We start from the raw sequence: 26517 nt of genomic DNA, 5'->3' as shown, positions 1-26517 counted from the left end.
GAGCGCGTCCTTTGTATTTTCAGATCTAACAGTTATAAAAACCGCCAGTTCCGACGACGAAGAAGATATTATGATCGATGACGACCGTACACCCAGTAACCTCAATCATTCAGGTATATATATATATTTGCATCTTCGTCATCCTAATATTTTCAATTATAAACGTCCATGATGTAATTTTTTCCAGTGTCTATCAAAACTAAGAGCAGTCAGAAAACGTCGAGGAGAGACGCGTCCGTGCCGAAAACTAGTAAGTTGTTTACAACATCCAAGCCCAATATAATATAGAAACACAACAGTTAGTAATACCATAAAGCATTGTGTAATTTGCAAAATTCGTTCGATAGCAGTCTGACCGACGCCGAACTAGGCCAAGACGGTTTTCTCGCACGCAATCCTCAAACTTAAAATATTATAACCCATCGTTCTCACATACCGGTCACGTGGTTTTTATTACACTTTCCGGACAACGTGCACGCTTCATACCCCTACGGCTACCCTACCTATGTACAGTAGGATACTTGCCTGCCTGCACGTATACCATAATAATAATAATATAATATAATAGTTATCGTAAGCCACATTCTGTTTTCTTATTGCGCAATGAATTATATAAGCGTATTTTATTGATCATTGACCGTAACATACTATAGTATAGCTCGGTGCGACCATTTGAAAACCTGAGAAAAATTAACTTAAAATTTAAAATAGCCAAGACTAACTTACTGATTTTTGGTAATTCAGTCGTCTATAAAAATAAACAAATTCCAATTTCCTTTTTGTATGGCACGAAGAAAATAAATTGATAAAATTGAGTTCTGATGAGTATTAATTGCACTCAGATATTAATAGCGATAACAATATGTAATCGTGGAATAAATCTCAGAGACTTATTTGACCGTTTAAACGCAGGTAACGAAGAAAACAAATTTTTGCAATACCTGGAGCTGGATCCACCGCTAACGTCCAGAGACAGCCGGTGTGGCCGAACACCTTTCACTGTCACCAAACGGTTGTCGAAGCCATCGGGATCTAGTTTTGGATTTTCCATAGCGTGGACCCACCCACCAAGGTAATTATGACAAAACATTTACCCTATTTTCCATAAAAATGGCAAATATTAAAGAAGTTTGACTTGCATAGGATGCAAGGACACCAACGGGTTGGATGAATGGTTCTTTATATTTGTGTTACAGCTGTATTAAATCTCTTAATAATTCTAACGCATCTCTTTCAGACTAGAACAACAAATTAATAATTACTGTTGTTATACAGCGTGTACAATAAACCCAAGTTAATTAATGATATTTTATGCGCTAAAGTTAATTATTATTATATTCGACAAAGCTCTTCAGTTTTCTTAGACCTTCACCCTAATTACGTCATAATTTAACCATAGGTGATCTTTTATATTGTAGTCTATTATAATATATATGATATTAATAATAAAAATAATGCATTCAAAGTTAGGCATTAATAAGTTAAAATTAAGATGAAATAATTAAATTAATTTGAATTATGTTTGATTCTTACTGAAAAAACTAATATCCGTCTAAAAATAAAATAGGGTATAGAAATTCAGTAGGTCTTTTCTAACTGTTATTAACTTAACCAAGTTAATAAAAATTCCAATTAACTGATGTCATTTTAGTTTAGTCCATGTATATACAAATATTATTTACTCGTCCACCTTTTATTGCGATTAATGTTAATGAATTCTTTGAGTTAGATCTTATTGCATAATATAAACACAATAAATAATTTATGGTTCCACTTGCATTTCGTTTGTGTTTAAAAGGAAAACGGAAATTGTTTTCGATTTATAATAATATAAAACACTAATGGTATATAACGGAAACCATGTCAATCTGTAAAATTAATTTGACGTTTATTTTTGGTTTCGGTACATTTGCCCCCTCCCCTTTTAATCGTTAGGCTACTATAAGATATTAATATATCGTTTATTGCATTAAACTAATTTTATGTTTTTTTTATGTATAGGGTGGAACGAGTAGAATGTGGCTTACCCGCAGACCACGCCGACCTAAAACCTGGCGATTATGTGGTCTTCATCAATAAGACTAACGTGGTGATGATGGCCGAAGACGATGTCATGGAGTTAATCAAGTGAGTCTCTTTCTCTCTCTCTCTCTGAATATATATTGAAGAATCTTATATAATCTTATATATATATATATATTAAGATTCCGGTTGTTCAAGACCTATTTGACACAACTCTGTATATTAGTTTACGGTAGTGTTTATATATCATTAATACTTGTCAAGGATAGGACACGGGTTTTAACAAACGACGGTATCGTGAACCTTGTCGGAATCCATAAGCTTACCTCAGTCTACCGATCAATTTGAAAAATGGAATTATTATCTACTTTTAATCTGGACATGACGTTAAAAAAAATGTAAACATAATCCGAAACCAAATATTACGTCGGTTTGCAGTCATGTTTTGGCATGGAAAGCACTTTGAAAGTTTTTTCACTTTTTTTAAATTCTAATCTCTTATAACAGGTACGGCGAGTTGACCAATATCTTCTCAGACTTATCCGCAACAAGTGGTGCCAGAAACCATTATTTAACTCCTATAGAACAAGTTGAAAAAAAAATCTTGTCCACATCTCCCACAATTTAAGGGCCTAATCTGGCGTGCGGTGCGCGCATTGGAACCGCCGCTTTAGTCCACTAAGCCACACCACTTATAAAGTAGGGGGGGGGGCGTAGAGCTTAAAACGCTTAACACAAAAAGACGACTTAAATTATTCGAAAAGTCATTACCACCAGTCGACTGCCACAAAAAGTATTCTCTTGGCGCCAGTCTTTAAAATTAAGTTATTTTTTTATACTTATCATTTCAATCTTCCATCACTTTTTCCCATCTTTTTGATTTGCACATCTCCTTAACATAGTATGCGGTTAAATTACTAAGGCATTTACAATTTATTTTATCTTAACTACACATACCCATCAGTAATCAGAAATCAATGGTGGAAACTAAAAAGTACTCTTATAAGATTAATAGTTACAAATGATTTGTATTCCACCCAGCTCTTATATAAATGTTAACAAATAGTTTCACCATTTGCAGGCTTTTAATACTTTTTCTTATCGTTACATGTGTGTATATTTTCCTTTAAAGTACCGGATGAAACTGTTATGACAAAACAGTTGTTTTTACCACTCGAGAAAGTAAAACTTTCTGCGCACAATTGATAGCCTCCAAACTAACACTGTGTATTCCCAACTTGCTGTACTTCCGCATAATAACTTTACATTCCAATTTATAATTTTTTAAAAAACGTATGCCTTATAGAGTTAAAGAGAGATTAATTAAAGATAATTAATGTTTTTTTTTTTTAATTACAGGTCTTGCGGTAATCAGCTGTCGTTAGAAGTGTACAACAAAACAACAACAGCAAACCGCAGCAATAAACCTCCCCCTCGGTCAACTTCCACCCCTGGAGTGCTCAATCTGGCTACTTCATCTGTATCTCAGAGCGACACCACTATGTCACTACAAGAACCGCCAAGGAGACGATTTCACTTACCTCAAGTGACGTTCACATCCGAGGTAGGTTCCGGTGTGATCGTTTGAATGTTGTTCATCGTCTGTAAATACCTACGCATTATACATGATCCTTTTTGGTTTTTATTATCATAATTTTTTATTTTGTTTTTACTCCCAAACGTTTGTTATTATTACTATTATTTTTTTATTTATTTATTTATGTACGCCCGAAAACGCCAAACGACAGCGGCGCGTATTTTAGGTTTACTTTTTTTGCAACTCATGCCAGTATACTTAAATGCCAGTATTAAAATATTTTAATAAAAACAGAAATATTTATTTAACCGAGTACCCCCAACGATATTAATAATGGTATAAATCAATTTTTATGTATTGGAAAATACTAATCCTATCCATAGTATTTTGTGTTTATCAGATTTAGTTTAGTACCTATTTAAGTTTTGCTTAACTCTCATAGTATAATATATTCTTTTTTATTTATTTTTGTAGACATTAGTAAACCATAATATTGTTTTATGTTTGTTCTTGTTTATGTTTGTATTATTCTACATTATTATTTTTATTTGATTGTTGCATGCGGCTAACACGCGTCGTTATTTGTTCCTCTCGTTATAATATGTGTTTGTACATTTTTTAAGAAACAAAAAAACTGCAATTTCTAATTGTATTTATTATTTTTTTGTAACTTTTTATTATTATTATTTTTGTACATAAACGCGTTTAGTTTTTGTTTTAATGTTATTATTTTTTTTATTTATTTTTTTTATAACTCTCTTGGATATGATTTGTTTTTGAGGATTTCAAACGCTCGACCACAACGTTGATGTCGTTATATGTATATTAAAAAGTTAAAACTACAGATAAACACAATCTCATTGCAAAGATTTGCATATTATATGTTGTTAATAATAGTGTATCCAAATTTAAAAACTAGCTGCAGACCTAGAAAGCTTTAATAGATTTACCAATTATTATTTGATAGTCAGTAACGATACTACTCCTGACTTCAAAATTGAATATAAAAGTATTTAAATAAAGAAAATACCAATTTTATAACGATTAATATGTATAAGTTCGTAATGTTATGTAGGTACGTTAAGATATAAGGCCGAAAAGTGATACTTATTATATTATTTATGTATACAGTAAGTATAAACGAGAAGGAACACTATTGTGGGTATATACATATTTGTGTGCCTTATCTATATAATTATTACTAAGTTCCTTTTAAGCTAAACAGCTTTTGAAAGTTTACTTGAAGTGTATAGCACTTAAGGATAATATAATTATTTCTCTTTGATAAATCGCTCTTCCATTTGTTCTCTTAACCTTTTGCAGGAGATCAAACGTTTAACTAAAAGTAAACCTCTAACTATAATTCCTATTGCCTAAATTATAATAGTACAGCATTATGAAAATTCTGTTTTTTTTTCAAGTTCAACCCCAAAAAATAAAAATTGTGAACTATTCCTTAAACGTTATAAGTTATAACTTAAATCTCAAAGTTAAATTCATCATAAATACCTTATTTATTATTTATTAACAGTAGGAAAATTATATTTTAATTTGTATTATGAAAATGATATTTGTATGAAACTGTTATTTTGCTATACTTAGGTAAACTGAATTCGGCGCTTATATCTTTTTTATTTGAATGTGCTGATGGTGAGCAATTAGTCTTTAATTTAAAACATCTTTATAAAAGAGAATGAGTATATTTTATTGAGATTAATTTCATTACATTAATTTTAAAAATGTATCCTTAAATTATTAATAGTTATAATTAAATAGTTTTACAAAACTGCAAATATTTTATTATAAATAGAGTAAAATAGTTTTTAAAAAAGGTCTGCGTGGAACTATTAAATATAAGGGGAAACATATAATAGGTGTTGTAGTTGCTTTTTAATTAAGTTATGTACAAAAACACAATTATAATTTTGTTAAAAGCCTTTGTTTTTTTTTTGTGGAATAGCGGTACATTCTACAAATGAAAACGAAAACGTTAACACAAAGATAACATGCACACAAGTGCCATGTCCACTTTATTTGGTTTTGAGTTATAGAGTTTTAACTCTTACGGCTATTTGTAGTCGAACAATATTATTTATGCTCTTTGGACATATCCGGTCTATGCATTCGATTCAGTTTCTTATCACAAATTCAGGGACACCCAAAAACCCGATTTTGAAAAAAATAGACATAGCACTTTTGTGCTTTAAGGTATCGATGTATACTGGGTGTTTTTTTAAACGTCCTACACTAATTTTCTCTTAAAATAATTTCAATTTAGTAGTTTTTCTTAATTAATAAATAATTATTTTTATTAAAAAACATTGTTGTTACTTTATATAAATTAAAACTAAGCTCATGAAACTATGAAATTCAATAAAAAGTAAAAAAACCGTTATTAAACTCTTATAAAATTATGATTATCCTTTTAATTTACTGTAAAGTCATGCCATTAGTGTATTATACACTATTAGAGTATATATCATCATGGCAATAACTTGACTAATTATGAAATATTTCAGTAAACTAAACGTTGTTGTGCCAAACAAAACTTTTTTAACAAGTTATACAATTGTGAATTGCACTATAAACAGTACATCGAATCTTGGTGGGAAGGACGTATTAAAAACTTTTATTTTCGTCATTACTTACTTTAAAACAAAAACTGTTGTCCAAAAAGGGTATATTAGGGTTCTCGAAACGGTATCCCCTGAACAAATTAGTGCACTTGTAAATTTTTCTTTTACAAATTAAATTAAAATTGGGAAAGTGGACAAGACTAAAAAATTACTAAATACAATTCTAATTTGCGAATATTATATAATATTATGGAGTGGAACTATATTGACGGCAGTTTTTTGATTTGGTTAAAGAATTTATCTGAAAACGTGGATTCGCAGTTGAGATGGATTCATCAGTTGCTCACGGCCGAACAGCAGTTTGTGTTGTGCTTGCAGTTCGGTATCGGCAGGTATTTGTTGCCGATGGCCGAACGCAAGGACCTGCTCAAGTCCAAGGAGCACGCGTTTCTCTTTCAAAACGTACAAGAGGTAATTGACCGCTCACACAATGTACATTATTCCCATGTTGAGCACAACTCATACGGGGACGGGGTTTTTTGTGCAGTTGCTGCGCATCACCGAGGACACGTTGGAACGGATTATCGACAACGACTGGAAACATCTTGCGCGAAACATGTGCAAGGTGTACGTTAAAAAAATCGACCGGCTAAACGCGGCTTATTACAAGTACTGCAAGGGTATCATCCAGGCGGACAGTCTGCTGGTGGAAAAGTCTCAGAACACCAAATTCGTCGAGCTCATCAAAGATCCGCCCATACCCGACCGGAGGCCGGATTTGATCACATTTCTACACAAGCCTTTGGAGGTTCGTCAAAACTAAGAATTACCAATTTTTTTTTTTTTTTTTACCTTTATTACTAATCTGCCTGTTTTTACTCTTGCCCGTTTTTAATGCCGTTGTTTTAATGTATTTTATCCGGTTTAGCATTACCGATACATCTTGAAGTGTATGCAGATCATACAGACCAACACGGAAAACAACGAAGACGATTTCGAAGCTCTATCGCATATCGTCCACGAGATGCAGGTACATTAATTACTATTAAAAAAAACGTCTAGCGTCGTTTTCAAAATATATTATGCAAAAATATTTTCACGACTTTTTTTTCGGTCAATCTACAAATAATTTTAATAGCTTTTTTAAATTTATATTTGTAAAATTTTTAGGTGTATTTTCATTAAACCTAAATTTTGTTTGTACCAAGACTCTTTAATCAGGTCTATTAATTTAATTAGGTTTATTAAGGAACCAAATGCGTGACTGATTAGAGGCCCTATTACTGAGGCCTTTTTACTGATTACAGATAAAATGAGGAGGGTGACAATTTTTATTAAAAAATTTTCATTTTACTTATCAATAAATAAATAATATATATATGTACACATATGTACATCATGATTAAAATATAAAGTAATAAAACAAATTTAGAATATAATCGCACACTTGCACAATATTTTAACGCGCTTTACTAAATTTCACTAGTTTTACGATTATAAATAGGAATATATAAATATGACTGTTTTATTGAATATTTACGATTGAAACGTGCTTCCTTTTTTTAATAATTTCTTTCAACTAAAAATTCTAATAATATTCTAGGATACAAATAAGTAATAACAAGTCTTATTAAATGATAATTCATCTTCATACAAGTATATTTACATGAAAATGTTTAATACAGTAATCTATAAATTAGGTTGAAAATAAAATAGTTATCGAAATTCTGAAATAAATTGTTTACTAATGTACTAATGTCCTTTTAATGTAAAAAAAATCTTATGACTTTTATAATTTGGCTTTTAGTTTTATAAAAAATAAATAACATTTGCGTTTGTAGGATTTTTTAAAAATTATTATTAGTGCAATTGTTGGAAAATATATTAGAAGTGTAGTTAGAATTATTGTGAAATGTTGATAGAAAATTTGACCATTGACTATTTTTTTAATGCCAAAAACAATTAACACTACGACACGACCATACTGTATTGTATTGTATTTGTGTATTAGGCAACTTATCGATTCATAACTGTCGAGTCGGGCCTAATGGAACCGGAAGTGGACGGTAAGCCGTTGTTGTCGCTCAACGACTTAGAAGCCAGGCTCGTGTTCACCCGTTGCAAGGTAAGCATCTTTACTGGTGGACAAAAAAAAAAGTCTTTTCCAAAATATCATAGTCGATAAATGTGTTTTTTTTTTTTAAATTGTGTTACAGCCTTTTACGTTAAACGTACCTGACCGTCAATGGATATTTGCCGGCGATCTGAGTAGGGTCGAAGGGCGTTCCGTCCGATCGTATTGGGTGTTATTGTTTAATGACATTTTACTATTTACTAAAGTCAGTCGGGACCGAGTGCTATTCGTTACCGACGAACCGTTACCACTATCATCAATTGCTCAAACTCAGTTCTCCGTCAAAAAGAAAGGTACACGGAAAATATTGAAACGATTAAAAACAACTTATTTACATATATTTGTTAAAGCATCACATAATTATAATAATACCATACGAATGAAAAAAAAATATGTATAATAATAATTGATTAAAATGATAATATTATCATGTCGATAATTATTTTTAACAAGTAAGACCACAAGATGTTATTTCGTTTTTTATTGAATAAAAATAATTTTCCGATTTTTCTGATTTTCTAAAGAATTTTTTGAGGTTGCTCGTATTGTTTTTATGTACAAATTTGATTATTTTAAAATTAAAAAAATTTTTTTTTCAAAGGTAATATTCTCTAGAGAAAAAGTGATTCACATACCTAGTAGTTTTTAGCAAAAAAGAAACAAAGTATGACCTTATAGTTGATTTTTTTAAAAATTACTGATAAAGGCAATAGGGTTGTATAATTTGTATTTTAAAAATTTCATCTTTTAAGGCCTGTATCTTCGCCAGTACCTACATATTTTTTCAAATCAACCTTAAGATCAGAGTTTGTTCCTCTTTTATGCTGATTATTTCCATGTGAATCACTTTTTCTCTAGAGTATTTTACACTAGAAAAAATTAAAAACTTGAAATAATTAAATTTGTATGTAAAAAGCAATACTAGTGATTTTAAAAGCACGGAAAAATTAGGAAATTGTTTTTTTATTTAATAAGATATACTTTAAAAAACACGAAAAAAAAATGTTTGGTCTACCCCGATAAATATTGATATATATATACCTACAATATTATGAAACGTCGACTATATAGAAATATACTTTCCCAGTATAGCTAAAACAATACGTTATAACATCGAACACATCATAATGGCTAATCAAATTTGTTATTCAATTATTGAGTACTTTAGTACTTGAAATAATTCAATAATACATATTGATTCTTTAGTTTAATACTTTTATGTATTGCATTTAATCTTATTATCATTAATTCTTCGTTTAATTGTATTATAATAATATTAATAGATTATTTTCAAATGTGTAATGATGTATACTTCATTTTTCTCCTGAAATTTTTACCAATAAACAGTAACGTACAAATTGTAAACATTACTCGGGGAGACCAATAACAGCTTCTTGTTTGATCATTTATTATTGAAATTTACACGCTATGCATATTTCGCGACTAGTAATTTAGCATTGACAAATCTTCAATTAAACTCTTATAATTTGAAATAATTACACAAATTAATTATTTTTATTTTTACTAGACTATTAATTTATGAATCCATTATTAATATAATTTATAAATTAGTTTTTGTACTTGTATTTCACTGGATTTATTTACCTAAAGTTTGTCTATATATTTTTGGTAAGTTATTCAGTGACAAACATTCGTGAGGATTCGTGATTCACATTTTGTAACATATTCGTGAAGTAGATTCCAATATTATTTATCAAGCCTTAAATGCCAATAAAAATGTGTAGCATGTTCATCATATTCTTTCATTTTTTTTTTAGACGCTGAATTCCGACTGGTAATCAATAACAGTGGACCAACACCATCAGAAAGTTCATGTCACAGTAGTCCTGCTATGATTGGGTGCAGCCCGCTGTTAGCCGATTTATCTGGTACTCTTTCCCGACTTCCCAACAAGATCAAGGGTAGAGTGATCGTACTCCGGGCGCCCAGGGCCGAGTTAAAAGCCGTCTGGCAAAACCTCATTCAGCGACAAATGTAAGTTGATCGGTAACAAGTACACTTTTTTCATTTTCTCTCCACAGCACGGCGTCTAAAAAAAAAATCGTCGAGAACACTTGATGTGTATAAATCGTTAAACGATCTATACATATATATATATATATATATATATATATTACATCCATTGTTTTTTCGGACATTTCTAATTTAATACCACCCAAACAGAATTTAATTCCTCCAACACAATAGAACGGCATCGACAATGTTATGGCGACGAGGGTAACATTGATCAATATACAAATATCGCCATTAAAACCTATCGAATAATAGCGCCATAGTGATTTGAAGAACACTAGACCTAAGCCGGGAGATTACGTCCTCCACGCACAATGGAACTATTTACAGTTTGATTATTCGCAAACGCTTTCCCCCTTACCCACGGGTCATATTTACTTAAACTATTACTCCTTTTATAGCTGCACAATACGCAGAATGTAAAGCATAGCGATTTGTGTACTTTTTGAACACCCTGTATGTTGAGTTTGTCGAAAACGTCAATATTGTTAACGGTTATGAACCAACAAATAAAGTTTATACGCATTTTATCTATAACGGTCTAAAGTTCAAAATCGGCTGATGTGCAAATTATCCGGGTGGGGAATACACTTAGCCGATTTCGGACTTCAGCCGTCACATATATTTTATCACTTAAAATTGATGAAATTTAATGCACGTATTCAATATTCGTCGAATACGTCAACACCCGAAGAATAATTAAGAGTATGTGATAATTGTGTTCTTACAATATTCCATTTTAACTATGAACAATACCATTTCAAGGGGATTATTATTATTTTTCTTGAACCGCACTTTCCACAGTGTTATAAATTGTTCGGCATTTGCAATTGTATTGATATAAACTTTCTACTGCTAATTAACTCTCCATGTTGACCTGTACGAATCGTGGTTGTTTCAGTTTGGCGTTGAACAAGAACGGAATCATGCCGGCCGACGTCAAATGCAAAGCCTCCTCCCTGGCCACGCTTGACTCTCCGGACGGCCTTTTGGCAAACTCTCTGGCCACTCTGGACGACGGGGTCGGCGCCGACCGACTAAAGGTACAGTCTAAGCACTCGCTAAGCAACCCGACTACACCAACCAGCACGTCTTCCGACCGTTACCCTGTCCGTCCGCCGTCCTGAGATTCGGCCCCCGGCCTAATAGATGTTGTAGTCCCACTCGGTTCTAAAGCGTTTTAGACCGGAAAAGTGGGTGCCCCTTGTGCAAAAATATGCAGGCGTTGATCCAGGAAGGGCAAGGGAACTGGGGAAATGTAAATTCAAAGTACCTACTTTTAACAGGCTCCCAAAAAAATATCAGCAACTTAACTAGCATAGCTCTCACTCAATTAAAGCTATTTCGTTAGAGGTTGAAGGGTTTTTGAAGCAGCTGAATTTCCCGGAACCATTCTATTCTAATCCTAAGTTTTCCGTCCCCCCTCTGGATCCACGCTTGGAAATGTGCTCATACCTATGCGATATTAATATTATAGTTATTCTATTAATTCTTTACTCAGAGCCTTTGCCATATTATACCTATACCTATACACGAAGTTAGACGTTTGAATTTACAATACAATATAATATATATATATATACATTTTAACCTAAGCTGTAAATAAGGTAACTCAGGCATTAACAATTTACAATTACATTCACAACGCATTATTTGGATCATTTAGCAAAATTATTATTCATTTTCTAGACGACTCTCAACAATAGTATTTTAATCAATTTCTATCTTGGTACTTTACAGAAGATAAAGTGTTTCTCTTCTAAAATTATGATAGGATACTAAACGTGGGCGGACAAGTAGAAAACGTAGAAACGGTGGTGGAGTTTAACACATCAAATATACCTCATATTATACTGCTCTTCGAGCTTAATATAGTGAACTTTAGCGCTATATAAATATTAAATTAGTAATTATTATTATTCGAGCGCGGTATATCGTTTCGTTATAAAATGCATGTTTTTCTGTGTAGCTATTATAATAGCATTGTAATATATGAATAAATAACATCACTCTGTGCATCGTAATTACTTATTTTAATAATTAATAATTGCTGCACATCCATATTATATTGTATCGTAATAGAATCGTTGTAGCTGAGTAGTGGCTTCTTCCATCATTGTCTAAAAATATATTTTATCTTTTTTTTTCTATTTATTGGTTTACTCGTTAGTTTAGAGTACATTTTAAAAAAAGCACAAGGCGCCAGCATCTATTTGACGCCGGAAAAGGGCAAATTTGCGATATAATTTATATATTTATTCTAACTATTAAATTAATAACATATAAAGTAATATAGCATTATAACAATCGTATCGTAATAAATTAGTATAAAACCAAATGTATTGAGCTATGACGCATAATATTAGATTTTAGTTGATAGGGCCGTATTATAGAGGGGGGATACCTCCTCATGTTTCCCCAGCGCCAAATTTTTAATTCATTAAAGGGTTACAAATAAATTATCTAGAGGGGGGGGGATTGTAAAATAATTGTCTCGGCAAGATTATATAATGTCAAAATACGGCTCTGGTAGTTGTACAAACAGTGATATAAACTTAAATATTTTAAAACAAATTGCATTCTATTGAAATATTATTACTCGTATAATATTATTTAGTGTAAATAAGTTGTTTATAAAGTGTAGAGTATGCTCTACAGTTAACATTTTAAATTCACACATTTATTAGAACGTATTTACCTTTAAAGATAAAAAACTTGTGTAACTTATTTAGTGGTTATGCGCTATTAATTACTGAGAAACGTCCAGACACGACAGTCGCCTTCGTCGGGTATTTATTCTCATTACTTTAATAATATAATGTAAAAAAAAAATGTTTTTATTATATTTTTTTAAAAATTGCCATAGAATGTATTCAAATATTACTATTACATGTATAACATATGAATTGCGCTTTGTTTTGTGCGTTAAATATATTGTTTTGATCTATTATCAATATGTAAATATTAAAGTGTCAACGTTTCCGTCCCGAAGGATATTTTTGAACGTGTTAACTATTAAACTGATGGGTTACGTTTACATATCGTTTTTTACTAGTTAAATCATTTTGTAGTATATTATTTTTCTGTAGATAAAAAGAATAATGTGTAATTCAAATAAATACATTTTTCAAAAATATATTTGCAGTCATTTTTTATTTGTTTGTTTTTAACATAATATTCTACTTATACTACACCGGTAACAAGTCATAAAACGTGTAAATTGTATTTTTATTGCGGATAGGGTTTTAACAATATTAAATTATTTCCACAAATAACTCTAACTTAAATTTTGTTAATTAAATATGATCCATAATAACCACTAAGAATAGTATTATACTATTTTATCTCCTCTAAGATTCAACCCATACGTGTTAACTTAATTTAACCACATCTTATGTACTACGTATGCATTATTTAGTTTTATCCATATGTCTTTGGTTTGAAAGTTATTTTCAACATCATTAACTAGTAACTCTGTGAATCTAGTGTTGCCGTTGTAGTAGGTATGCAGTAATAATGCTTATGACTTGAATGCGTTAAAGCTTTCATCGATTTTTAAATTATTTACAATATTCACAGATTTTTCCACGTGTTCAGTTTTTACTATCGTTTTAGACTAATTTCAGAGTGTATTGTCATTGTCTCGCTACTGTAATATTATATTGGCTACTGCCTACTTTGCTTGTTTCATTTCTTATCACTACATGTTTATGCATTCATCTACGATCGAGAAAGGTGACAAAAAAACGAATACATCTACTTTTACATATAATGCGTTAAATCGCATTTCCCTAATCGCCAAACTCTATATTAATAGTATATATATATATAAAAGAAGTCACACATTCCCAAGTACAGAGAAGATGGTTTAAAAATTATTAAAGCGTGGAAACCCATCATTACTCATTTACCAGATAAAATATGGTGAGAGAGGATAGTGAACATATCTCAATCATGTTAGTTATATGTATGACACTGATAGCAGTCTGAAGATGTAAAAAATGGAGGATAAAATAAACATAACTATGTAAAAGGAAACAACAACTTGTTGACCTGTCCTTTTTTTCGAGAAGCATGAGCGCACTTATTATGCATCATGAGTCATGATTGAGAAATAGAGTTGCAACTTACAATGACTAACCGCCAAAATAGCGTCTAGCAATAAGAAATTATTAACGAACGAACGCGATCATCGACTGGTTCTGTATCGCTGCAGCAGCAAGACAGTGACAATGCTTCTAAAGATCATTTTTTTAAATAGGCATTTGGATATATTTGTGTGTACTGTAAATAAAACAATAATGTAATTTATTTACTATTTGCAGCTACATCACAGAATACAACAGTGGTACCACTAATTTTTAATTAAATGCAATATGCACAATGCATGTGTACAAACCAGAAATATATTTGAGTATTTTACGTGGATTTTCTATACGGCTAAACAATTGAATGGCCAGTAGCCTTTTTTGAGCATGCACGATACAATTAATCGTATCTTTTTGCCACTTTGCAACGGCATCCTCAACTACATTTTTACCTCTTTCATCTTCCTCGCTACGTGTGACACAATAATCAATATTCCCAAGTCATCTCATTTCAATTTCTCTGTTATTAGGTGAGCCCGCCTAAACATTAATTTTTTTATCTCACTCTGTTTAATTACTTCATTTAACCGTTCTTAATTTTTGTATTCCCATTACAAAAATCTACCCACATTTAAAATATCCATAATTGTTGGCCTCTCAGTAACCACACTGTGAACTATTCTTAATTTTAATTGTTTGAGTAATAACAAAAAATAAGAAACAAATTGGTCAGTATAGTGTCAGTGACATTACGCTCAAGTATCAACTCTGAAGATCTACCAAGTGTTTAATATGTCGCTACAAATCAAGAACGTTTTTAATATTTTTTTTATTATATACTGCACGCATAGTCTGCTATTGCGTCCAACTGCGACATGTTTGGATACTTATTTTATTATTATAGTCTTTGGCCGTGTCGCTGCTGGTGGACGAAAAATGTCTTCTGCTCAGTAAAACGACTTGCGACAAGGCCAAGGCGTTGCACATATCGCAGTGGATTAAGGGTGAACTTCGGGGTAGTCTCGACGACGAACCAGAATGCGATGTGACGGACTCGGACGACGAGACTGATAAAGTTGAATGCTGGACGGAGGAGCAAATGAACGCCATGAAAGCAGAAATCCAACGTCGGTTGACCGGAAGGGACGGCAGCGATATAGTAGAGTACTTGACTTCTGACTCTGCATCAGGGGTCAGCAGCCCAGACGACAGCCATGTATGTTTAGAGGTATGAAATAAAAAGTGGTATCAAATAAATCGTAAAACAAATTACTTAAATAGGCACTTTAAAATATTTCTAAGAGATTTTTAGTTATATAAAATACCTCAAATGTGCCCTCTAAAACTACAAAATAAGCGATCATCTAGTCCAACATAAAAAAATGTTAAGTATTTACATGACTTGAGGTTACTCCCACTTGGATGTCTTGACTAGTTCGCCAACGTTTCGGAACACTTGCACGTTCCATCTTTAGGGCTGTGGTTCAATGTTGCTGGTACCGCGCTCTCCTGCAGACTGACCGATTCGCTTCCGTGGGCGTAGGTTATATACCATACCCCCAACCGCATTCTCCGCTTCCTCTTGCCGCTGCCAGCTGTTTTCTACGGCCACGCCCTTTCGCCTTGGCCGGTTACCAGTCAAGTCATGTAAATAGTGTGAATATAATACCCCATTCAAGCTTCAATAATTTTTTTAAATGTTAAGTATTTTTGTCACAAAATCGTTATGGAACAGTCACAATGGTTTAAAATACAGAAAGACGTGTTAACCTTAAATTAAAAAAAAATGTTTTCACGTTTCCTAAAAACGCTACCTATGCAATATTTGAAATATGGGTGAGGTACGATCATTAATCGTTACAGTACAAAATATATTTTTTGTTGTTCAAATAAGGGGATGGGAAAATATAAATGTGCGTGTTGTACGCATGTACATGTTTTGCTAACAAGCAATCAAACACATATTTATATTATGTTGCTGGGTGGGCTGGCGGGCGAGAGAGATCTTAAGAAATTCACTGCAGTTATCGCGATATTTCTATGTCTAATACTTAACGGTGTTTGATTTCAGCAAAAAACGGCGCTCAATATCGTACACGACAAGGGTCAAATGACGTGTGACATTAATGGCAATCGACAGCCAGATGCGTTCTCGCACTTGGATCTAAAAAGCAAAAAATATGGCACCATTGTATCTTGCAAATCGTTTGGCAATGACAATAGCAATAGCAATAGTGACAGAGAGAAGAATAGGTCAAAGCTTAAGTATGTAACTCCTCGTCGTTACCAGCTGCCACAAAGGTCTTTTTACCGTCGAAACCCTTCCACGCCTACATTGGATAGAGCCGATATCAAAAGCAACTTTTCAACCGATAGTCTGGACAAGACGGAATTTTCCTCAACGACCGATTTCCGGTTAGAATCCGAAATAATATTTTACTATGACTTTACAGAATGTTCTGTTAATGCTGAAGTTATAATATACCACGTGGCTTAATCTTATAATTATTTATTTATTTTTATTTCGTATGCCATTATATGAACAATACATTTATCTTACTAGCTAAGTATAAATACAAATAGTTCGTGGTAATTTATCAAAAATAAATAATTAAATAAAATAAAATAAGTAAATAAAAATCGATTGGTCGTTATGATTTAAAACGTTGAATAGTGTAGTCCAAATTTTCCTTCTTAGCTCATTTAAAATTTAATATTGATTAGACGACTTATTCAAGATGTTATTTTTACTTCTGTAAAAATCGACAGTAATACTTAAATACTGCATTATGTTGCAACATTATTTTATCGTAATCTTCATCCAGTTTACTTGCTTAGATCTAGGTCGTATTCACAAGTTTTTCACTTGGACTTTAAATTTTCCATTCCATATTTCTCTAATTTAATAACTATAAATGAATTATTTAAATCGTATGCCATATTTTTAGATGGCCTGAAGACTATTGTCCGGTGTCCAGTTGTTGTGTCTCCGATAACGACAACGACTATAACAACTATGACAGTTCCAGCGAAGAGTTTTGGGGCACTCCAGATAGCAGCACCACATCGCCATTGTCCGCAGAGGTTTGAATAAAATAATTAAATTTAACATTTAAGTAGGTACATGTCATATCCATTTACAATTGGACAAGAAATATGAAGTATGTTTGTACATATAATGTATAATGAGGATTTCTGTTCTTGTATACACGATAGTATATGGAGTACTCTTCCATAACTCATTATTAAATCCATTTTAGTTAACTCAACTTGACTGTTAGTAGTCTTTATTCTTTAGCTTTCTTTTTGGTTTAAGGTAAATTGGAATGAGAGACCACCACACAATAATTCGTACAGCGCTCTCGTGGAAACAACTACGTCAATTACCAAACATCATTCAATCTGTATGGAACCTTTAATCGAAGAAATGGACTCTTCGGATAATACATTTTCGTACGAATATAGAAAGGTATGATGGTCGTTAAAAATTATTAAAACAATACCTAAACAGTAAACACAAAGGTTATCGCAATAACAATTAATAAATAAATAATCACAAACAAATTAGAGATGACCAAGTGTATACAACAATTATCGGTAAAACGTATGGTTCCAATATCCAATGTGCCATAAGGAAACATAAATAAATCAATTTTTTATATATTAAAAAGGTGAAAAATCGTTGTTTGGTTTTACGTAGTTTTGATTTAAATTAAGCATTATGCATTACCTCTTAAAACTGATGTTTATACAAAATATAAGGATAAAATATTTGTTTCTAAATTCAGTATCACCTACACAAATAAAATATTGGAATATATATATAGAGAAAATAATAAAATCACATTTGCTTATATAAAAAAAATTACGTTTTCATTACAATACTATTTGCTTACAGTTAAGAACCTGAGTATAATATCATAATATGGAATCGATAGAAGACCCTTTTACCGTGTAACCATTGATATTATGTTTATTATAACGCGTCTCTAGACTTCAGATAATCCGACCCTTCTAGGCTTGGCTTTACTTGTTGCTTGCTAAACTTCAGTTATTGTTAATACATTTAGGACGACGAGCAGACGCTGTTAAATCGTAAGACGAAGATATCGCCATCAATCACTAAAGAAAACATCAAGCCGGAAAAACGGTCTAGTAAAAATTTGTAAGTATAAAATACAACAAACACAAAATACTGAAATCATAATCCGTTTACTGCACTTGCGATTGGCAAAAAGTTCTAATTTTTTTTCAATACTGTAGATTTAACACGCTATGGCGGATGTCCAGAGGTAGGTCGAAAATCACTTGCAGCGAAGTTAAGCTCAGCTCGAGTTTTATACGGAAACGACACGTAAGTACACTGCTAGGTATATCCTCGAAAAATCTCAACCGCTGCCTTTTTTTTCTCTCTTAATCCGAATATAGCCTCAGAGTTACTCTAGTCCGTCATTTTGTTTTTTAAATCGCCTTCAAAGTTGTAACCTTCTAGCGATGTACAAAACAATAATCAGAATTTTACTATTTTATTTTTTTGTTTTATAAAAATACTAATAACACTACGTCAATTTTGAAACCAGTTCTGAATTTAGCAAAGAAAATACAATAAATAACAATTTTAAATCAATATTAAAAATACTGAAAGGTACAAAAAAACACTAATAAAAAGTACAGATGTTTTTTAACGCTACTTTTTAAGACTACAATGAGCTTGAGACTATATAAAACAACTACCCTTACAAGACAAATTCCGAGACTGGATTTAAAGATTATTTATTGTGGTTATTGTTCCAATAAAAATCATCTTATTTTTTGTATACAGTGTAGTGTACTAATAAGGAGTAAGGTACCTGTGTTTACAATTGTAATATTTATTTTAAAAAAGAGCCTCGTCGTATCGTACTCTCTATGAAACAACATATTGATATTTATTTTACTCGATAATATTTGTTGATGAGTGTATATTTTACTGATAGCCAATGTTTATGACTAATAGTCGTTTGATACTTACGAAAAATTGTTTATGATAAATTATATTGTTAAATAGTCACATTCGTATAAATAATATTAATGGGTTATTTTTTGTTTCCAGATAAAGTCTGACAAGACCAAATTGAATAAAGAAATTAAACTCAATCTAGTTGAAAGTGTTTACCTGATGCTTTTCGGATAATACTATACTACGGTAATACTACAGACTGATTTTACTTTTCACTGTCAACAGATACATTAATGACAATTAACAAACATTTATGTGTTATAAACATAACAAAAGAGAATTATAATAATTTTCATGAATATTGTAATTTTTTTTTAAAACTATATCGATTTTTTTTTAACTGTTTAGATTACTAAGATTTGTTTATAGGTGACATAATATGTATAATACCAATTCTGTGATCACATGTTATCTTCTGTTTGTTATATTACCTATATATTTTTTCTTTGATTAAAAAAAAAAAATTACAATTTTTATACACTTGGTATAATTTACATTTTATAACATAATATTATTTAAAACATTCAAATATTTTAATATTCCATTTTTTAAAAATTACACTTTTAAAATCAACTGTTTGTTTTTTAAGTTACTAAACTTAGCCTTATTTTCCCAATGTTCTAATCGTGATTTAAAACGTTGGTGAAATCGAGCTTTATTGTGTGTAGTAAAATAGTAAAATAACATAATACCATAACTAATCAAATTCTAATTGATGCAATTAAAAATAAATTATGCACTTTAAAAATATAACTATTATTTTTATTAGTTTTACTTACCTACATATTTTATATTAACTAACTAATTTAAGTTTTTTACAAATCTGGTTTTTTTTTTTAATGCAATTCATAATCAAAATATCATTGCTTTTCTTTAATTTTAAAATAAAGCAATACTTATATGATAAAAAATACATTCTAAGAACTAAAACATAGCTACCTCAACATTTTGTTACTATACTTCATACTTGTTAAGTATAACTTAGTTATATTCAAATAATACTTTTAATGTTTTCATTACAGTAGTTTTAATATTATTATAATTAAATCAGTCTGAAATATGTTTAATGATATTATGAAACTGTTTGTTTTTAATATATACATATGTTTATTTTCATTTAAATCTTTTTTATTCTAAATAATATATTTGTCTTTTATAAATTTATTGTTTATAAATAATTTAGATTTTGTTATTTATTAATATCACTATTATTATATTTTTTGAACTTGTGTACAAATAGTAAAATAAACAACATAAACATTTAAGAAAATATTCTACACGTGATTTTTAAAAAATCAAATTGCCAATTACACAATGGAAGACCAAGGGTTTAACCATTTAAGATTACATTGTCTTTCAACGGTTTCTCGATCAACTCGTTTTTCGAGTGTTTCAAAATTGTCAGTAGCTTCTAGTTGTTTAGGGTCTGGGCGGAAACGCTGTGATACTCTAAATACTCCATCGGTGCCCAAATAAGTACCCCAATAATCTCCATCTTTAGGTAGTCCATCGGGAGTTTGGAGAGGTAAGATTTTGATGAGATGTTTAACTTTCCATAAACGAGCACACATCTCTGGTGTATTTTTAACGATAGCGATATCACTCGACTAAAAACAAAAAGCAAGTACATCCATTTAAATTTATTTAATAATAATTGTTAACAATCATTAATTTGTTTACCTTGTGATCTAATCCTAAATCAGTCAAAATTTTCTTTTGCCAATACGGATTATACATGTATGATTTCGTTCTTTGAACCATTAACAGTTTTGTTGGTTCATATGGTGGATCTTTTTCACCTTTTCTGTAACAACATACATTTAATTTTTGTTAAAAATTCATTGTATACAATGTTTTTCAATTATGATTACATACAAACATAAAACACCTAACACAATAAATTATTATAAAACATCCAGTCATTGTATGAAAAATTAAAAGTAAATGTCTCATTGTCAGTGAAATAACAAACAATTTTAAATACTCGCATCAACACGATGACTTAAACCACTTCATAACGCCATTTTCAAAAATATGCTCTACATAAAAAAGCATTTGAGAAATTAAATCTTTAAGTTGTTTGAATCTTTAGAATAGGGTTTGCTTTAAAGCAGAGACGTTAAGCCTAAAGAGAAATTCAACAGAACAACTAAAACAATAATGTAAAAAAAATATTTTCTTTAAAAATTTGACTACAAAGTAAAACAAATACTGTAGTAAGGTACATTATACGCTTTGTATCAGAGTATTTTACCCTATAAAATCATAATCTTTAAATTATATTGTCGGTTTTAAAATATAAAAATGTGGCGCATATCACAACATTGGTGGTTGCGATTATATGTACAGCAATTATCTGTATATCGTCGTTGCCGTAAAAAAAACTCCCATGTGCTAAAACCTAATCGTTCAGGAGACACTAAAATGCGTAAAACTAATTAAAGTAGGTAATACATAGGTTTTATTTTTCATTTATTCTACAATGGAGATTGCAAGTTGGAGATTTTATCATAATATGATAGCTTATTTCTGTATCCAGGAATACCAAAATCTCAAAATCGTAAAATTGGCACATGGAGGTTTTTTGCAGCAACGACGATATATAAAATCAATGACTATATTGAGCCTAAAAGTATACGTTGTATGCTGTTTTATACAAATCTAGATTTTTAAAGCTAATTAATAAAAAAAATGAATCCACAATATACTTAATGTTAATAAGTCTGTAAAAATGTACACTATCTACACTCAAAATAATCACGTTTATCTTTTTCAAAACGTGGTTATTTACTATAATGTATCAAATTACAACAAATACTATTTGTTTACTTTACCTCGGATAATAAGTAAATCCTGGATATTTTATTCCACCTGGCCACGATTTCAGACTGCGTACAAATGTAGTAGTTTGTGATCCACAAATATTAGCATAGCTTATTGATTGTTTGATTATACTTAACATTGTAGTAAAAATAGTGCTTATTACGATTAAACGATGTGAGTAAAGCTGTTATATTATTTCTAAACGTTTTATTAATGCAAAAATTTAACCATATAATATTACAGATATCTGCACATAATACACACAATATTATGATTTTATGCGCTTCACAATTCTTATCACATCTTATCCGGCCGGATAAATGATAACGTATAATGATAACGTTTACAGCCACAGATATATAAATTAGGTTTGTTCGTTTTGACAAAAAGTACACTTTTTTCACACCGACCGTAGAATAGGTGTGATACCTAATTTTCAGTGTTGGTCGTTATCATATTTCTTATCAACTAATATCAACAAATTTTTATGATCAATTCTACTATCAATAGAAATAAATTATAAGTTGATTAATCTACACCAAAACGTTTGCTTTAAAATACCACACCGGATGACACCCCTTTCACTTGACCCAGACACTGCACCAAATAAGCTACACTTTATTTTTAAAACGAACAAAGCTATTGTCAGCCAACTCCAGCGTTATCAGTTGCCGCTTAATAAGGCAAAAGCACGATGTAGAGAAGATCGTGGGCAAAAGCGTTTATGGAATTCACCACTTTAGCGTTAAGCGCTATAGGTTATATATACAATTGTGAGGTTATACTCCATGGCGGGAGGTCCATTTCATTTCAAATCAAAACGCGAAGACCCAATATTATTCGGCATACTTAATAATGTAATTTCAAATTCCAATACCTACACATTAATTTATATTAGATCATTAAAGTCGTAAGCCAATCTAATGCTTCTTCGTATGTAAACTACAAATATTATTATTTTCAGAATTAATCAATTAAATCCTATCCATGATAATACAAAAAAAATTATTGGTATTATAAAACAATTAATATTATATTTTTTTTTAAATATTGTAGCTGCTCATTGTTGTCACCGGTTAGTTTAGATTATATGTATGTATAATACTTTATGACAATATTTTATGTTATGTAAGTTTTGAAGTTAGGTTTATGAATAAAATATTAAAATAAATAAAAATTATTTTATTTTATATTACAACTATTAATTTAAGAATTGGAAAATGATTACTGATGGATTAAGAGGTGTAGCTATAAGTGGATTTGATACAAAAAAATATTTGACTACTACATTTTTAAAGAACCTCAAATCTGGAAAAATGAAATAAAACATATGTTTTAAACATTTAATACCGTAGTAGATGGGAATCGTCCAGAGATCTAAAATCAATGACTACTCTACGAATTTTATTTTCGTAGATTTTAGTATATTTTTTATTTAGTGCATATTATAACATAAAAAAAATGAGCAAAAAAAATCTAGGATATGATTTAAAATTATATCATCTTTCGATTTCACAACGGGTGCTTTTGCTTTAAAATCACTATGGACCGATAAAAACTCATTAGGCTATGACTATGTTTAGGGGGTACGAAAGAAGCTATTTATTAAAGGGCAAATAATAGGCAATATTTTTTTTAAAAATTGATCAAGTGTCATTTTAAGCAAGCCCCCTAATTTGAAGGTAAAAAATATAACGTTTTTCTAGGTACTAAACTTGATTTTTTTTTAAATTTAGCAAAAGTGATCAAAAATAATTTTTTTTCAGAAATCAGGTTTGGCATTACTATTGGGTGGATTTCAAATTTGTTTGGTTTTTATATGAAGCTTACTACTTACTCGATGGGAGCTAATAAGCCTAATTGTTATTTAACTATAAAAAAAACTAAAAATATAAACGCTTATAATACGATTTTAAGAACAATAATAAACAATCGGCCTATTTGACTCTAGAATAGATGTTAACTTTAAAACAAACAAAAAGGTTTTAAAACCTAGTGGACACCTTTGAATGTGAATTCGCGTCTTAGTATTTATTTGTAAAACAGTAGTCTACTTCCGTTTATTCTAAATGAAACAAATATATTTAAAACCACTGTCAAGGGTGCTGTGATAGTCCGATAGTCGGACTATAACAGCTAGTCTGTGTAGTAGACATTGTAGATAGTGCTATGGTGTTTAATACTAATTAATTCTAACGTATAATATGATTAACATAAAAGTAATATTTAAATAAATCTACATTAGTTTTAATTTTTTTATTTTATGTATTCAATTTAAGTCTTTTGAGTTGATTAATTACTTTACAAAGCCTTAAAAATGGTATCTATTTATTTCATATTTTATTTTTTTTAATTTTTAAACAATAATAATTTATCTATATTGAGATGAAAATTTAAAAACGTTCCTTAAAATATTATTCGAGCTACGCTCTTGCGTACAACGGTAGGGCCTTTGTACCCTTTATGTTCACTATTGTTCTGTAATTGATCAGATAACGAATATATATTTCTAGGTAAATAAAATAAATAAACTCAATTATTGATAAACACAGAAATATTTGCGATTCTGCAGATTTCCTTTGCCATTTCGAATCCGGGTTACTAGGCTATTAGTATCTTATTTAAAAACTACATTGCTCCATTTTAATGTATAATTGGAATGTTAGGCATGCTAAATCTATATGTATCGTATTAGTAACTCAACTGAATTACTTAAAATTAAATTGAAGTATAAGCTGTGGCGTACATTCAACCCCCCCCCTCCCCGTATGTACGCCAATGAGTGTAAGATTCCAATGTTTAATATTATTTATTAACAACTAAAGTTTAAATTTATTTTCTAATCAAATTTTAAGTAAAACAATATTACAACTGTATAATATAACATTAATTTTAAGAAAGTGATGGTGGAATTAGAATAATTTACTGTTTTAGTCGCGTTTTGACTTACAAATCGCTATTTATTTGAAAAATAAAGCTGTTGCGTGGGTCACCTCTAACCTTGATTTTAACTTTGTATACAACTGCAGTCAAAACACATCCGGCATACCTATTCTTATCCGTTCCTTCAATTTAGTCCATTTGCGTCATTTTAATTGACGAATTAATTTTAATCAGTCATGATTCACCAAACCTATTCATACTAAATATCCCAATTGTTTGTGTACATTTAAAATTAATAGACGTCATTATGATTGTCAATTATTTATATCGTTATTATTTAGATTTAGTTCTATAATATTAGATTATTTATTTAGGTAATTACTAATTATACAACAAACCTTTTAATCTAGTTACAAATTAATAGCTTTGAGTCGAAAAGTTAAAAACACAAATCAAATATTTACTTACCCATAAACATGAAACAACGTTCTCGTACTATTAGGTATAATTATTATAAGTACCTATAATAGAGAGTGTACTGTATGGAATACGCCTAATAAAGTTAAAATTCATAAAGCTATAGTATATAAATACATTATAAATTCAGATAATTTAGGCTAGATGAAAATGTATTATTATATAATTAATTAATTAATAGGTATGTTAAATTTCTGTCTAGTCACAATAATTTAATTTGATCGTCCTTACCATTCAAGTAAACAAACAACATTTAATTTAATCAGTTTGACCTTTAATGTGTTTACTACATAGAACGGGTAATAAATACTTTCAAAAGGCTTGTTGTCAGTTGTTTTCTTATTTTATATTAATCAATTTTTTAATGTTAAATTTTCGTAATTTATATTTGAGTTACATTTAAAACATTGAAAAAAATTGGAAATATTTCATAATTTGTTTTGTACTTTCTTATTACATTATAATATGTGTGTTCATACAATATACGTTTTAATCTCATTTTAGGCACACCAACGTTATCTTTATAAAATATAATAATTACGTGATCACTGTTCAGCAAGTTCATTAGGTTTAACAAATTGAAAATATACCTATATATTTACTTAATACGCTTTAAGCGCTTTTATGTTGTTTTTTTTATACTATGAAATGTGCAATGACTGATAAATATTTTAATTCCATGGTGATGTTCTAGCTTTTGAGTTTAGAAAATTTATATTTAACATCATATGATAAAACTAAATTAAAAGGATGAACATGGTGTACAATAAATAACGCATTACCCTCTCCTTCTTCCGCAGGAAGAAAAAAATTAAGTTATGTTTAATATTATACTTGTTTTACCCAAAATTATCATTCAGCATATGAACAATGTTTTTTTAATTTTTTATTAACAAAAACTAATTCTGGATGTAGTGATGAAAATAAATTATAATTGACCAACG

The 26517-nt window shown here is 30.2% G+C and overlaps 2 protein-coding genes across 3 annotated transcripts in view; one reads left to right on the top strand and one right to left on the bottom strand.

Annotated features, from left to right (window-relative positions):
* LOC126838097 (uncharacterized) overlaps positions 1–19777 on the top strand; it is a 39618-nt gene extending 19841 nt beyond the window's left edge. Inside the window, exons 10-28 of one of the 2 annotated variants that reach the window (XM_050572223.1) lie at positions 24–113; positions 188–250; positions 913–1072; positions 2002–2127; positions 3382–3586; positions 6430–6606; positions 6683–6943; positions 7064–7165; positions 8147–8260; positions 8352–8562; positions 10048–10264; positions 11205–11346; positions 15296–15619; positions 16463–16656; positions 17340–17475; positions 17708–17860; positions 18462–18556; positions 18655–18745; positions 19484–19777. In XM_050572223.1, the coding sequence (XP_050428180.1) occupies positions 24–113; positions 188–250; positions 913–1072; positions 2002–2127; positions 3382–3586; positions 6430–6606; positions 6683–6943; positions 7064–7165; positions 8147–8260; positions 8352–8562; positions 10048–10264; positions 11205–11346; positions 15296–15619; positions 16463–16656; positions 17340–17475; positions 17708–17860; positions 18462–18556; positions 18655–18745; positions 19484–19564 (2942 nt within the window). In that variant the 3' untranslated portion in view covers positions 19565–19777. Of the gene's footprint in view, positions 1–23; positions 114–187; positions 251–912; positions 1073–2001; positions 2128–3381; positions 3587–6429; positions 6607–6682; positions 6944–7063; positions 7166–8146; positions 8261–8351; positions 8563–10047; positions 10265–11204; positions 11347–15295; positions 15620–16462; positions 16807–17339; positions 17476–17707; positions 17861–18461; positions 18557–18654; positions 18746–19483 lie in introns of both variants that reach the window. The other variant, XM_050572222.1, reaches the window with a different exon arrangement.
* A 757-nt stretch (positions 19778–20534) lies between these two features.
* On the bottom strand, positions 20535–22639 carry LOC126838098 (39S ribosomal protein L30, mitochondrial). Its single transcript, XM_050572224.1, has 3 exons — positions 22225–22639; positions 21071–21194; positions 20535–20997 (listed from the first exon to the last, which is right to left on the bottom strand). The coding sequence occupies exons 1-3, from the start codon at positions 22350–22352 to the stop codon at positions 20698–20700; spliced, it is 552 nt and encodes a 183-aa protein (XP_050428181.1). The 5' UTR covers positions 22353–22639; the 3' UTR covers positions 20535–20697.
* Between the last annotated feature and the right edge of the window lie 3878 nt (positions 22640–26517).

This window comes from Adelges cooleyi, unplaced genomic scaffold, assembly GCF_023614345.1.
Source record: "Adelges cooleyi isolate 19-005CV unplaced genomic scaffold, UGA_ACOO_1.1 ACOO_flye_CR_arks_rails_tigmint_CR_PRNA_30, whole genome shotgun sequence".
Taxonomy (NCBI): domain Eukaryota; kingdom Metazoa; phylum Arthropoda; class Insecta; order Hemiptera; family Adelgidae; genus Adelges; species Adelges cooleyi.
The sequence above is the reverse complement of the archived record's forward strand: the minus strand, read 5'-3'. Positions and strand labels throughout refer to the sequence as shown.